The 15061-nt window shown below is 44.0% G+C and overlaps 1 protein-coding gene across 1 annotated transcript in view; it reads left to right on the plus strand.

Moving 5' to 3' along the window:
* Positions 1-9328, plus strand: part of pde11a (phosphodiesterase 11a) — a 123555-nt gene extending 114227 nt beyond the window's left edge. The window contains exons 16-20 of the mRNA XM_034186517.1: positions 48-125; positions 244-307; positions 386-460; positions 1253-1336; positions 8767-9328. Coding sequence (XP_034042408.1) covers positions 48-125; positions 244-307; positions 386-460; positions 1253-1336; positions 8767-8985 — 520 coding nt within the window. The 3' untranslated portion in view covers positions 8986-9328. The remainder of the gene's footprint in view (positions 1-47; positions 126-243; positions 308-385; positions 461-1252; positions 1337-8766) is intronic.
* Positions 9329-15061: the final 5733 nt, after the last annotated feature.

The raw sequence follows: 15061 nt of genomic DNA on the forward strand, positions 1-15061 counted from the left end.
CCTTGTGGAGTTTGTGTCACTTCCCCTTTTTTGTTTTCCTCTTTTAGGAACAGAAAATCTTTCTTTGAGCTGGTCAGTAAGGGCGAGTACAACTGGAATGTGAAAGCTCACAGAGACATGTGCAGGTAATATTCTACAGGCAGGCATGGAATCAGTGTTATGCAGAATCCTTCAAAAGTGGATTCAGAGCTCTATGTGTGTGTGTGGTCCTACACAAAGTAAGTCCATCTGACCTCCTCTCAGATCCATGATGATGACGGCATGTGACCTCGGTGCCGTCACCAAACCTTGGGATACATCACATAAGGTGAGAATGCTGATCAAACCAAGACCACAACGCCTGCAGGTGTGTTTACAAATCCATTCATGTTCGCTCTGTGTGCAGGTGGCGGAGTTGGTGACCAGCGAGTTCTTTGAGCAGGGTGACAGAGAGAGATCGGAGCTGAAGCTCACACCCTCTGTGAGTGCACGACAAAATCTCGTCACTGTGCCGATGCGCACTACTTGCTTTAACTCCACTGAACTTCACGAGCTGATAATGCTGAAAGTGTATTTTCTGCAGAGTTCAATATGTACCGACTGTGTGGGCAATGTGAGCCTATAAGGCACGAAGTGTGAGGAAAAGCGACCCGTCAGCACGGGCACTCCCCCGTGCAAACCGTGCACCTCCTAAAACAAAGTCAATGCTCATGTCTGTTTAACCACAAGAGGAGGAATTCATGTCTTTCTGTCCTCCAGATCTCAGTGAAGCCTTCAGTCTCAAGTGTGGTGCTGAAACCAAAGACAGCTGTTTGATTGTAGTGGTTTGACGACTAAACTGCATTAGAAGCTCTTAAAAGGAGAAACCGTTGCTTTCTGCACTCAAGTTCTGTTGACTAATCAAGCTCGTCTTCATTGCCTCCTGTCTGAAATAGGGAATGCAGCAGCCTCGGGTCTGCAGCTAATGTCAATCCTTTACCTCCGTGCATGTGGGTGGCAGAAATTAAATATTCAACTTGTAAGTCATAGCCGGGTAACTATCTCTGAGGGACAGCACTGGGTGCAGCCGCTTTTAGTTCAGGCTGCAGAGGAATGTGGCGGAATGGAAAACAAAACTAGCTTATCGGACTCCAACAGTCACACTTCTGCAATCTGCTCTTGTTGTTATTGTTTGCATCACTTGGATTTTTTTTCTTATATAATTTGCCACTGCTTAGTTAGTCAAGCTTTAAACTTATTTTTAGTTGATTTAATTCTTAAATTTGTCATGTAGGCCATCTTTGATCGAAACAGGAAGGATGAGTTGCCAGGACTGCAGCTGGAGTGGATTGATGGAATTTGTGCGCCACTGTACAAGGTAATCCTTAAGCATTCCTCTGGAGGCTTTCAGGTCATGGTTTGTGTTGGTCTTTTCATAGACACGTGACATCAGCTGTTGTCCTCACCAACACCATCAAAGTGCCACCATCATCGATGCAACGATTCCTTGCTGAAATACATAGTTAAATTCAAAATCCCTTGAGTAGCTTCAGTAACACGCCTTTGCTAGGGTGAACCTGTAAGAGTCAAGTATTTAGAATTCTATTCCGATTACATTTTTTCCGCAAATCTGATTGGTTAATCATGGGAGATTTCAGACCCTATAATATCGGGGTAACAGTTGCAAAATATTCAATTGTTTCACATTTGGATGTATTACTCCGCGCCCTGACAGGTGTTCTGATGAGATATCATTCCTGTCGACAGGGAAGCCCTCCGTGCAACAGCGCATGCGCAATATTGTCGGGACGCGGAACTGTCGATTTATGCGAGGAGACGAACTATTCGACAGAACACCGGCCGCGCGCGCTGCTAGCTGTTAGCCGAGAGCGAGAGAAAGTCACGTACCGCCGCCGCCGAAATGGGTGAATTTAAGCTATCACACGAAAGTATTGATGTGGATTCTGATACAGAATTACCATTTCACATTTGATGGATTTTCACATTTGATAGATTACTCCGCGCCCTGACCGCTGTTGGAGCGACGCTACCTCACGGTAAGCCTCACCGACCGAATTACCTACAGAAAAATAAACTGTGCAAACGATGGAATTGGATTAGAATGGGAACAGCCCCCTTGTGTCTCATGATTTGTGGATGTTCATGCTGTTATATGGTCGCAAATATCCGTTTTACCAACTCCATTTTCCCGGCGACCGTATAACCAGCGTGAATGTCTGCAAATCATCAGACACAACAGGGTTATTCCCTAATTACAATGCTCATCCCTTGAATGTTTAGTACATCTAAAGCAAATTCCCTAAAATCCAAAATTTGGCAGCACTGTGGATTAGTGGTTAGCACTGGTGCCTCACAGCAAGAAGGTCATGGGTTCGATTCCCAGCTATTCCTTTCTGTGTGGACTTTGTATGGTCTCCCTGTGTTTGCGTGCGTTTCCTCCGGGTGCTCCGGTTCCTTCCACATTTAAAGACATGCAGGTTAGGTGAATTGGAAACTCCATAATTGTCCAGGTCTCCCTTGCAAAAGAGATCTCAATCTTCAATGTGACTAACCTGGTTAAATAAAGGTTAAATAAAATAGATCTACAAGTAATACAATGTCAAGCTGCAGCCAGCATGTACTAAATTTTAGATTATGTTGTGGCTTTTGGATATAGTTCAGTTCAGTTTATTTATACAGTGCCAAATCACAACATAACTCACCCCAAGGCGCTTCACAAGAGTAACATTTAAACCTCACCCATCCCCTGAGCAAGAACATTGGCAATAGTGGTCACGAAAAACTCCTGCATGCATTTTATATTATTACAGGAAGAAGCCTGAAGGAGACCGGACTCATTGGGGTGACCATCTGCTTTAACCATACAAACAGTAACAAATTAAATAAAGTAAGCCCAAAAAAGAATTGTCATACATTCAAAGACAGAAAACCTGCAGCTAAGCAATGATGTCATTGTAATTATGACATGCAACTGATTTATGTAGGATTTTCAAACTGCTTTACAGTAACAAAATATTTGAATTTTATGGAGGTGATGGTCTAGTGGTTAAGTGATGGGCTTGAGACCAGAGGATCCTTGGTTCAAATCCCAGCCTGACCGCAAAAATCTCCTAGTTGCTCCTGGTGTGTAGTGAGCACCTTCTATGGCAGCACCCTGACATCAGGGTGAGTGTGAGGCATTATTGAAAAGTGCTTTGACCATCTGATGCAGATGGAAAAGCGCTATATAAATGCAGTACATTTGAATAGCGAAAATGTGAACTGTTTTACCTGACTCCTACTACAGGTCTGAACCACTCATGAATTTTGTTCCTACCTATGTAAAAACCCTAAAAATGCAAGAAAGTTGGTAAAAGCATGAAATTCTCTTCATTTACTCGTATGAGCTATTTACAAAATCAATTTTGGATTCTCGTATGAGTTACAGCAATGGGTTCATCTTCATAAAAAGCAGATCCTTATATCTCTTAGATTATAGCAAAATCACTGTTGAAATGTTAAATGAGCTGTTATTTTGTCATTATGTATCTATAAAGAACAAAATTCATTCCGTCTTCTGCCGTGTGGCTTCACTGTGGTGGGGCTGATGACCGGAGAATGTTGAGTTCAGGATCACGCTGCTGCCAATTATACTGTAAAGACAAAACCGCGGGAAATTCAGGAGCAGCAGGATTTCTGTACGTGGGCGAAAGAGCTCACTGTCCTTATCTCACTGATCTCCTTTGTAGAATATTAATCTGCCGTTACTTAAGCTCCTGTTTTTTAACTCAACCGTGCGTCAGTCTTCTCTGAAGTTTGGCTCGCTGGAATAATGATGCTGTGGAGCAAAAATGCCCCACAGTAGATTTAACCTCCGTTAGAAACCACCAGACGCGTCAAATCCACAACACTGTAGTTTTTGAGAATTACACATCTGTCCAGACCAACATGTGTGACTGCAGCAATCAGGGTTCTAAATAAAATAAAATAAATTAAATGCACAATATTAACCAGTGTTATAATCTCCCATTATGATCCACATTCTCGTCATTGCTGAAATCTCTTAGTTTTAACAGTCTTATAATCAGTGACGGTTCCAGGGTTTTTCTTGGTGAAGATGTGGTTATTTAATAAAAGGCTGGCAGAATTTGTGTTAAATGTCAAATGCCTACTACATATGTCTACACTGGAATTCACACATTCAATTCACAATAGATATAACCATCAGCAGCAACTATTGTTCAAAAATTATGATCACTGCTCTGACAGGATAAAATTGCAAAAATTTAAAAATTGGGAAAATATACGTGGCCACACATTCGGAAAAGATATTGCTTTCTTTTAGGAGGGCCTAGTTTTCTTCGCTCTTTGTGAATGTTGAATTGCCGTCTTCCTGTTGTTCAATAGTTCTTGTTACTGCAAATGAGTTGTTTTAAAAGGAAACAATCTATTTTTAATCATGATAGCATACCAAAACAAACTGAATAAGGAGAAAAATGAAAATATTTCTGTTGTGGAAGGTTATGGTGAAGTAGAAGACGGATAGATCCATCCACCCAAGATCCATCCAGGACTAGTGCGAGTGGTGTCTATGTGGGAGCTATTTTCGGTCTGTAGCGTGCCTACAGGATAGAGGGTCCATCATGTGGACAACAAAGCTGGGCTGGGGTAAAAATTGGGGTATGTCCTATTTAATGATTGCTCTGATGTCAAAACAAACACTGACACCCTCATTGCTGTCTATTTTATTTGAACTTTGCTCCACACCTCTTGGTTGTCTTTTAAGTAGTTGTGATCATTGTGATCACTGGACTCAACATTTCTATCTCTGTATATTTGACAGTTCACTGTTGTGCAGTTGTTTTGTTTTTGTTGGCATGGCCAAAGCAGATGGTCACCTCACTGAGTCTGGTCTGCTTGTGGTTACTTCCTCATCACTCACACTCATCTTCAACTGCTTATTCGGGATCAGGTGACAAGGGTGATTTGGTGCTGTTTAAATAGAAAAGAAGTTGAATTAAAGACATAAGTCCTACATAGGCCCAGAGACCCACTGGTTCTGTTGGTTATCCCTGGATTCCATAACATGAAGAGGATGAGAGTTTCTAACTCTTCTTGGTGGCAAGGAAGATGGTCTCTTGGTTGATTCTTGGATGGAATGGTGTACACGGAGATGACTAAATAGACTCAGTGCTATTGGGCCTTCATGGCTACCATATCGGCCACCATAGTTCATCCCAACAGGCAATCTCCTACTTGATCCATTACAGAGGTGGCACAACACGGATGAGGGGTTTGACACCCACTAGGCTGGTACCCATTTGTCCAATGGTAGAGACAAGTAGCATGGTTATACGTTGAACCCAAGTCTACATATTGGAACCCAACTCCTATCCCACTGAGCTGCATGAAAATTCAGTAAGGTATATCTTATATATTATATTCCAATTCTAAGGTGGAACTATGCCAGTATACAAAGGTATATCTAAATATCTAAAAAGTAAGAGTAAAATAGGAGAGTAGAAAAGAGTAGAGTAGAGCCACTCATGCTCTAGGTATGGTGGGGCTACAGCACTTTTCGTCTTCTCCCCTTTTTGGTCAGGTTCACCACAGCAGATCCGTTTTAGGCCAGCTGTCCTTCCTGATGCAACTGCAGGTGTACACGAACACCACTTTGCTTTGCTTACAATACCCAACACCCAAAGCAGTACTACAATTAATTGCTGCGCCGCTATGAAAATAGAGCCGGAAACATTTTAGGCACAACCTGTATACACACATTTGCAGTTTTACAGAACCACACTTTTCTGAATACTGCATTTCACATTTAGTCATTTCATGAGCAACATTTTAACACAGAGCGCAAAGTCCTTTAATCCACTGGACCTGTACAGAACCAGCAGAAAAGAAGTTTTTTCATTTTTAATTTTATATTAATCTTAACTGTAAAAGCAGACCCCCCTCTGGGGGTGGAACAATAACTAAAACTACGTAACATGACCGGAGGCAGTAACCTAAACTCGATAACAACAAATGAGCTTTGACTTTATCTCAAATGACTTAAAGGGAAAAGCTTTCTCAGGTAAACAGCTTTCTAATTAATGGCACTTTGTTTATCACACTTCACTTTCCAGGAATTAATATGAATTCTGGGAACAAGCGTGAAAAAGAAGTCTAGACTTTTTCTGATCTTCAACACATTACGGAACGTGCGGAGTTCTCTGCTCCGCCGCCCAGCCTTTTAATTCTTCGTATGAATTAGCAAATAGACTTTCAGCATAAAACTACCTCTCACGGTGCCCACTTCCATTTAAGGTTGTTGATTGACAGCTGCAATTAGTTGTGTTGTCCCCAAATGTAATAACAGATTTAATGCTCCTTTCACACGTCCATTACGTGGGTTTTGAAATATGATTCACCATGATGATCAGAGCCAAACATTCACGGTGTGACGCACTCTTCCTGGAGTAGGTGTGCTTTACTTATCCACTCATTTCATTCTTCTTTGTTAAAACCTCCTCCATTAAACTCCTGATTCATGTGAATAAATGAAAGATTGCACTTTGTGAGCACAGCTCAGGCCTGCAGTTTTATTTCCATATGAAGCAGGGTTAATGAAACAATAACTAATTACTGAGACTTTGCTCGAAAGCAAAAGACAGAGTAGAGCGATCGACAAAGAGAACAGGGGGAAACAAAATTCCCTTGTCTCGCAGGTAATTTATTAAATGGCGGATGACAGCGTGTATTTCAACGCGGTTCGAGGCATTAAAACACAAAGAGAACTAATCACAGTTGTACACGTGCCTCTAATCTTTAAGAACCAGCCAGTTTATGGACTCCAGCTATCGAGCTGGGATTGTGTTCCTGTAGGAGGCCGCTCTCTGGATTGTTCCACTTTTGTTCACGGTGCAGTCAATGAATAATGTGTCGCTTTTCGTGCCAATTCTGTGTATACATAGTTTTACTTAAAAGCAGACACTTTGCTTAGTTTGTTTATTGACAAAACTGTGTTAAAGTTGTAAGCACTCTTCATGTGCCTTAAATTTAAAACTTGAGCTCAACAGTTGATCTGTCCTTAAAGCTACAGTGTGCAGGATTTAGTGTCTTCTAGTGGTGAGGTTGCAGATTGCATTATGTTGTCAGTGGTGATGATTTTGTTCACGTTCATGCTTTTGCTTTTTTAAGGTCAGGGATTCATGCTCCCTGACTTTCTGTTGCAATAAGCAACAAGGCGACCTCCATGATGGGGGTAGGGGGGTGAGCTGGGGGAGGAGCACATTCTAGGCTAATGAAAACACATTCATTAGTTGTTGCAGGTAATTATATGAATGTGACATTCCATTTCTGCTAATAATTGATGTTAAATCCTGCACACTGTAGATTTAAATCAGCTGAAGTGCATGTGTGTATGTATGTGTGTGTGTGGGGGGGGGGGGGGGGGGCACCCCAGAGTACAAATAACAGACATCATAATAGGAGACATTATAAAATATTTTATAAAAAAGTTATTAGGGACCCATATGTTGTTGAAAATTTAACCAAATGCCAACCTCGCTGTTATACGAGTATTTAATTGAAATATGTGAATGTCTTTTTGAGATATCCTGCTGACAAACACACACACACACACACACACACACACACACACACACACACACACACACACACACACACACACATATACACAACAAAACAGAATAGGCGAAAGCTGGCAAATATCTATTATTCATAAAAAACCATGATCACTTTTTGTAATATACATTCATTTTGGGGAAACATTACATTTCCTTGAAAGTAATCTGAAAACTATTTAAATAAATATTCACCATTCTCACATAAAAACAGTCACATTAAATCACATGAAAAACAAACATCTGAACATGACAATAAAATTCAAAGTCAGTTCTGCAAACCTGTTTTTTTGTTGTTGTTGTTGTTGCCTCTAAATACCCCCCCCCCACATGTATGTTTTCCATGACTATCTCGAAATTTCAATTACAATTTTCTACTTTTCTGAGTTTTGTTTTCTTATTCTTGTGAACAAACTTCATTAACAATAGACACCTGGTAATTACACCAACAGTGTCCCAAGGGAGGTAATGAGTGATTTACATTTTAGAATTGTTTGGTGCACATTATTGAAGATAATTAAGATTTTTTTCGTGAGTGCAATAACCACTAAATAATATATGACAGACATGTGATACTTACACCATTGATATTCCCTGGGATGTTGATCAGCTGATTAAATTTAGTGGGTTTCTACACACACGAGTATATTTGTATATTAATAATGAAGATGCTTTAATAATATTTACTCAAGAATTCAATATGACAGACTTAATATACACACACACATGAAATCTAATCTATGTAATCTAATCTTTGAGCACCAGTCATTCCTATAACCACAACTCAGCAACATGTGATAAGAGATTTCAGTCTGTATCGATTTGACACACGTATGTCACGTATGGCGTCTAAGTTGGGTGGTAATTCGTGAATCAGAAAATTTTATTGTCATATGAGTGAACAAATTCACAACATTAGGAAATTGCTGCGGTACTTGGTGCTAACATAAAAGACAAAATTCTGTGCAAAAAAAAAAAAAAAAGAGCAGTAAAACAAATAATATATAATAAAAAGTTTACACTATAACAATGTTATAGAATGTACAGATGTGTACAGAACACCAATATTACGAAAATCCCCAAACTTGGTGTGACTTTTAGACCATCTGAGTGAGTCCTTTGGTGAGTGTTTTTTGCTTTTCTCCTCACACTTTCTCTCTGCTCCCTCTTCCAGACTCTGGTCAAGTTGAATCCCAAACTGCAGCCGATGCTTGACATGATCAAAGCTAACAGGGCCAAATGGGATGAACTCAATGAGAAGAGACAACATGGCCATGTTTCTGCACCCTCCAGCCCGTGCAGCACCGACAGCACGGACACGAGCGGACACAACATGGCTACCACCAGCGGCGTGGCTTGCTGTAGCACAGTCGTTGATGGCACTATATCTTAGTCCGTTAGTTAGCTTCTTCTACCACCTCGGAACTCGTTTCCTATTAAAACGCGGCCTGCATAAAAGGTTGTTCCGTGCATGCAGAGGGCGACCGGCTCTGCTGCTCACTTTGGCTACTAGAAAAAGAGCTTTCAACATCAGTGAGGCACCGTTCTCCAGGTTTTCTTGTTCCTTCAGTTTCTTCTGTGCCAGAGGCTGAGACAGCCGGCTTCCGGAGCCACTACAGCTCAGCTGACGACCGTGTCTGAAAGTAAAATGAAACTGCTGTGTCTGCACGTCAGCTCTGGACTCTTCTGGGCATTGCACAGGTTTGCTACTAAAAATCTACAGTTTCACACGAAAATCGAAGCGGAGCATTTGTCACCGCTGCGGTTCTATTGTTCTCGGTACCTCCTCCTTATTTTATTGCAAGCATTTTGGAGTTTTTTTTTTTTTTGTAAATGTGTACGTAGGCTATGGAGTTAGATCATTGTAAAATAACTGTATACACAAGTGCTGTTTAAAAAAAACTGGATTGCTTTGTGGCTTGAGGAGAAGTGAGTACAGGAACGGCACGACCTGTGACCGTGCTTGCAATGCAAAGTCCCTGCTCCGCTCCCTCCCCTCCTGTGCCTTGTTTTGGGATCCTAATGAAAAATGCATGACCTCCTCACCCACTTTCTTATAGTACAGAAGTCCACATTGAAACATTATGTTTTGTCATTAATTAGTTAAAACCAAATGCAGCCGTTACATCTTTACTCCACAACAGCCACTGAGTGCTAATATTCCATCCTTATGATCATTAATTTTGCAAGATTTTGCGTTTTGAAGTGACAACAGGATCTCACCTGTGTAAACACACAATGTGCCTTGACACTCCGATATCACTCTTTAGCATAAAATACTCTCCACTCTCTGATTTAAAACTGGCAGCAGAATCCTAAAGCTCTATTTTTTTATGTGTAGGAAATTACTTGAAATTGTGTTAAAGGAAGACCTAACTTTTTTTACAACCTTACTCATTAAAACTTGTTACTCAAGCCTCTCACCTTCAACAGTTCTCTCTACCGCATATAAGAAAAATTGATCCAGAATGCACTGCGTTGTCCGTTTTTGTCAGCTAAAACACTTCCTGTAGCATTAGAATGGCGATGATTTCACTATAATCCTCCTGGCTAATCTGCTCTATTTTAAAATTATTTTTAAAGTTTGTTTACTCTTACTTCCACATTAACTCAAAGTCTATCGTTGTGGAAGAACGCGACAATTTTAGGAATATAGCGACCCCATCACTTAAAAAACAAAAATCCTGCAATTAGTAGTATCATTTAACAAATACAATTCATTTATAGTTTTAAATCACTCAAAATTATTGTATTTCCGACATACAAAGTCAACAATGGTGGTACTAAAATGACAAATTTGCGACTGACAGGTGGTTCCTCGAGTGTGGCAGTGACTGGCTCTGCTTGTGACTGCACAGGTGCCTCTGGCACGGGCTCCGAGCGAGCAAAGAGCACCACAGTTTCCCAGGCGATCAATACCCATGCGGCAGCGAGTCTATCTGCTGGCAACAATGTTCGCTCCATTGGTGGTTTACATTTCAGTCCCCGTCATCCATAGTTGTTCCAAAAGAAATATTTTGGTTCACCAGCAGCATTTCCATCTGCATTTAACTGTTCTGCATCAAAGTGTTTTGAAGTTCTTGGTCAACACAATTTCATCCTTACAGCGCAGTACCTTTTTCCAAGTCATTTACCTTTTGTGGTCTTTAGTAGGGATGGGACAACTAGTCGTAATAGTTGACTACGAGTAGCTAACATCCAACTAGTCGGATGTTAGCTAGTCGACTAGTCGAAAGCCATTTATTAACTTCATTTAACCCTTAAAAGAACAGACCTACTAGAATTGCCACCACTCCCTTCACTCAGTGAAGAACATGTGTGAACCTTGGCAGGTGAATTAGTCAGCTCAAACAGGTCGTCTACGCTTAGTAAATGAATGCAGGTATTGTCTTCATGCTAATGCTGTTTTTTGTATTTGTGATTTTGGGTTTATATTTGTGAAAATAAATGTCATATTTGAGTTTCACCGTGAAGTTTCAAAATTGGTTTAATTCATTCAATGGCAAAATTTAGTCGCCTACTAGTCGACGACTAATGGTACACGACTAGTCAACTAATGATTTTCATTCGTCGTCCCAACCCTAGTCTTTAGGGAACTTTACCCAAATGACTGTATTCATCCACGTGTAGTGCTCTCAACACTGACGGCATAATTCACTTTCTTATAAGTGTTCTGTTATGTGCTATGTTGTGATTCATGTAATAGTAGCGGTCCCTTTAAGAGTTCGGGTGACGTGTTCTGTTTCCGGCTTTTCTGTTGGCGCGCGGCGCCATGTTTGTAGTCTGTAAAAAACGTGCGGTGCCATGTTTGTAGTCTGTTAATAAATGCAACAAAAAGAGTCTTAATGTGAGAAGTTTTGGCTCGTCTTTTCGCCAAAAGACAACTTCTACACTGGTGACCCCGACGTTTGTTTACTGGACATATCCAGATCGCCATGACCACCAACGCTGTGTCTCTCAAGCTCCCCGAATTCTGGGAATCTTCTGCTTCAGCCTGGTTCGCTCAGACCGAGGCACAGTTTGCCTTGCGTCAGATCACCGCTGACGAAACTAAATACTACTACTTGGTATCTGCCCTCGGAAGTTCTACGGCATCGAGAGTGGTGAGCCTTCTTAAACGTCCTCCTCTGATGGAAAAGTATGAAACTCTGAAGGAATACTTACTTCAAACATTCGAACTGTCTGACGCTGAGAGGGCCAATAGGCTCTTCTCTCTTCAAGGGCTCGGTGACAGCAAGCCCTCAGAGCTAATGGACAGAATGCTCGACCTGCTTGGCGACAGCAAGCCAGATTTACTTTTCCTCCACCTTTTCCTACGCCAACTGCCTGCTCATGTGAGAGCTGCTTTGGGCAACAATGCCAGCACTGATTGCAGAGCACTGGCTGCTGAAGCTGACAAGTGTTTCCTGGCCAGTCAGCAGCCCTGCGCAGCCGCCCTCCTTCCTGCTGGTGCTGTATCAGAGGTACCGGATGATCATATGCTCATCGCAGCAGCAGCCCCGCGTCGGCAGCAGTCTTCAGGTGTGTGCTTCTACCATGCCAGGTTTGGCCCCAAGGCCAAACGATGCCGCTCTTCATGCAGCTTCAGTGGAGTGGGAAACGCCAAGGCCGGCGCTCACTAGTGGGACTTTGTGACTGCCAAAGTAGCCGTTCCCCTCTTAGGGTCAGATTTTTTGTGTGCATATGGACTGTTGGTGGACGTTAAAAATCAGCGCTTGATCGACGCCGTCACTTTCTGTTCGTATGCATGTGCGCTCAGCGACTCTGATGCACTGCACCTCTCCAGCCTGCTCTCTGTCACGGACAGTTTCCAGCGTCTGCTCGCCAAGTTCCCAGCACTCACGCAGCCCACCTTCTCCTCTTCCACAGCCAAGCACGGTGTCAAACTTCACATTGACGCCACTGGCCCGCCTGTATACGCCCGCGCTCAACGCCTCGAGCCGAACAAGTTTGCCGTGGCCAAGACAGAGTTCGAGTCCACGGAGCGCCTGGGGATTGTTTGTCGCTCCAACAGTCCTTGGGCCCCCCCCCCCTACACCTCGTCCCCAAGCCGGGGGGGGCGGGGGGTGGCGTCCTTGCAGGGACTACCGATGGCTCAACGACGTGACAACGCCTGACCGCTACCCGGTGCCGCACATCCAGGATTTTTCAGCGCACCTGGCTGGTAAGGTCATTTTTTCGAAGGTGGACCTGATCAGAGGATACCATCAAGTGCCCGTACACCCTCTCAACATCCCAAAAACAGCTGTAATCACGCCGTTTGGTTTGTTTGAGTTCCTGCGCACCCCGTTTGGGCTCAAGAATGCTGCTCAAACTTTCCAGCGGCTCATGGACTCTGTGTTACGGGATCTGCCTTTCGTGTTTGTGTACCTTGACGACATCCTGGTGGCCAGTTCATCACCTTCAGAGCACCTTTCACACCTTCGCACTCTGTTCGAGTGACTTACCGAGCACGGGCTCATCATCAATTCAGCCAAGTGCGAGTTCGGCCTGTCCACCATAGACTTTCTGGGGCACAGAGTCACAAAGGACGGGGTCGTTCCTCTTCCGTCAAAAGTGGAGGCCATCACCACTTTCCCACACCCAGTCACTGTCAAAGCCTTACAGGAGTTCCTAGGCATGGTTAACTTCTACCACCGTTTTCTCCCCAAGGCCGCCCAAATCATGCGACCCTTGTACGAGGCTCTGAAAGGCGGCAAGCCTAAGCACACTGTGGGCTGGAGCCCAGAAAGAGACAAGGCTTTTGCGGACGCTAAGACAGCCCTGGCTAAGGCCGCCATGTTGGCCCATCCCGCCTCCTCCGCCCCAATCGCACTTACCACGGATGCCTCAGACTACGCGGTCGGTGCGGTTTACGAGCAGTGGGGGGGTAATGCCTGGCAGCCTCTCGCCTTTTTCAGCAGGCAGTTGCGTCCCAGTGAACGGAAGTATAGCACCTTCGATCGGGAGCTACTTGGGGTGTACCTTGCCATCCGACACTTTCGTTCACTGCTGGAGGGACGCCAGTTCACCGTTTTTGTGGACCACAAGCCTCTGACTTTCGCCATGTCCAAAATCACTCAGCCATGGTCGGGCAGGCAACAGCGGCAGCTGAGTTACATTTCGGAGTTCACGACGGACATTGCACACCTTTCTGGAAAGCACAACCATGTCGCAGATTGCCTCTCCCGCGCTGTTGCGGGGGCGGTCCATCTCGGCCTGGACTACGGCAGCATGGCAGCAGAGCAGGCCACAGACCGGACGTGCAGGCTTGCCGTTCATCCGTTACTGGGCTGCAGCTGCAGGATGTGGCATTCTGCGACGCTGGCACCACTCTGCTTTGTGACTGCTTCATGGGCTCTCCTAGGCCTGTTGTGCCTGCGAAGTGGAGGCGACCTGTTTTTGACGCCATCCATGGCCTCTCACACCCTGGAACCAAGGCCTCACAATGGCTGGTGGCAGCCAAGTTTGTGTGGCACGGTCTTAAAAAAGACGTGAGGGACTGGGCGAACACCTGTGTGGAGTGCCAACGTGCCAAAGTACACCACCACACCAAAGTGCCACTGGAACAGTTTCAAGTGCCAGAACAACGTTTCGACCATGTCAACATCAACCTAGTTGGCCCACTTCCACCCTCGCAGGGTTACACTCATGTGCTCACTATGGTCGACAGGACCACATGGTGGGCAGAGGCTGTTCCACTGTCATCTATAACATCGGCTGATGTGGCACAGGCATTTATTGGCACCTGGGTGTCCCGTTTTGGCACCCCATCAGACATTTCCTCGGACCGGGGCGTTCAGTTTACCTCTGAACTTTGGAACGCTGTCGCAGGAAGCTTGGGAGTTAAACTCCACCGCACCACGGCCTACCACCCCCAGAGTAATGGCCTCTGCGAACGTTTTCACAGGTCAATGAAAGCCTCCCTGCGTGCTAGCCTGAAGGACAGTTCCTGGGCTGACAAGCTCCCATGGGTCATGCTGGGCATCAGGACAGCACCGAAGGAAGACCTTCAGGCCTCCTCCGCAGAGCTGGTTTATGGTCAGCTACTACGGGTCCCCGGGGATTTCGTCCCTAACACCGGTAAGTCTCACAGAAATAATCCATGATGCTGACTCACAAAAAACAACAACAACCCCCCCCCCCCCCCCACCGTAATCTGTCACCTTAATAAATGCAAAAATAAACAGACACAGCGTGTTTTGATTACATTAGTGCTAGCTGTCTTTTTTTTTTTCCACACCGCGAGTTACAAAGGGGGCCGAGACGAAAATGCGTTTGCGGGAAACCTCATAAAATTCAGGCAAAAACAAGTAGTGTGCCCCTATGGCAGTACGTAAGTATGTATAATATGCGGTAGGGAGAATTGCATCATATGAGAGAAATCCAGTTTTGCACAAACTGCTGAAAAAGGAATGCACAAATATAAATGTGATAGACAGTACATGCCTAATGAGGTTAAAACATTTTTTTCCCCCAACCCTTAAAAT

This window comes from Thalassophryne amazonica, chromosome 14 (genome assembly GCF_902500255.1).
Source record: "Thalassophryne amazonica chromosome 14, fThaAma1.1, whole genome shotgun sequence".
Classification (NCBI taxonomy): domain Eukaryota; kingdom Metazoa; phylum Chordata; class Actinopteri; order Batrachoidiformes; family Batrachoididae; genus Thalassophryne; species Thalassophryne amazonica.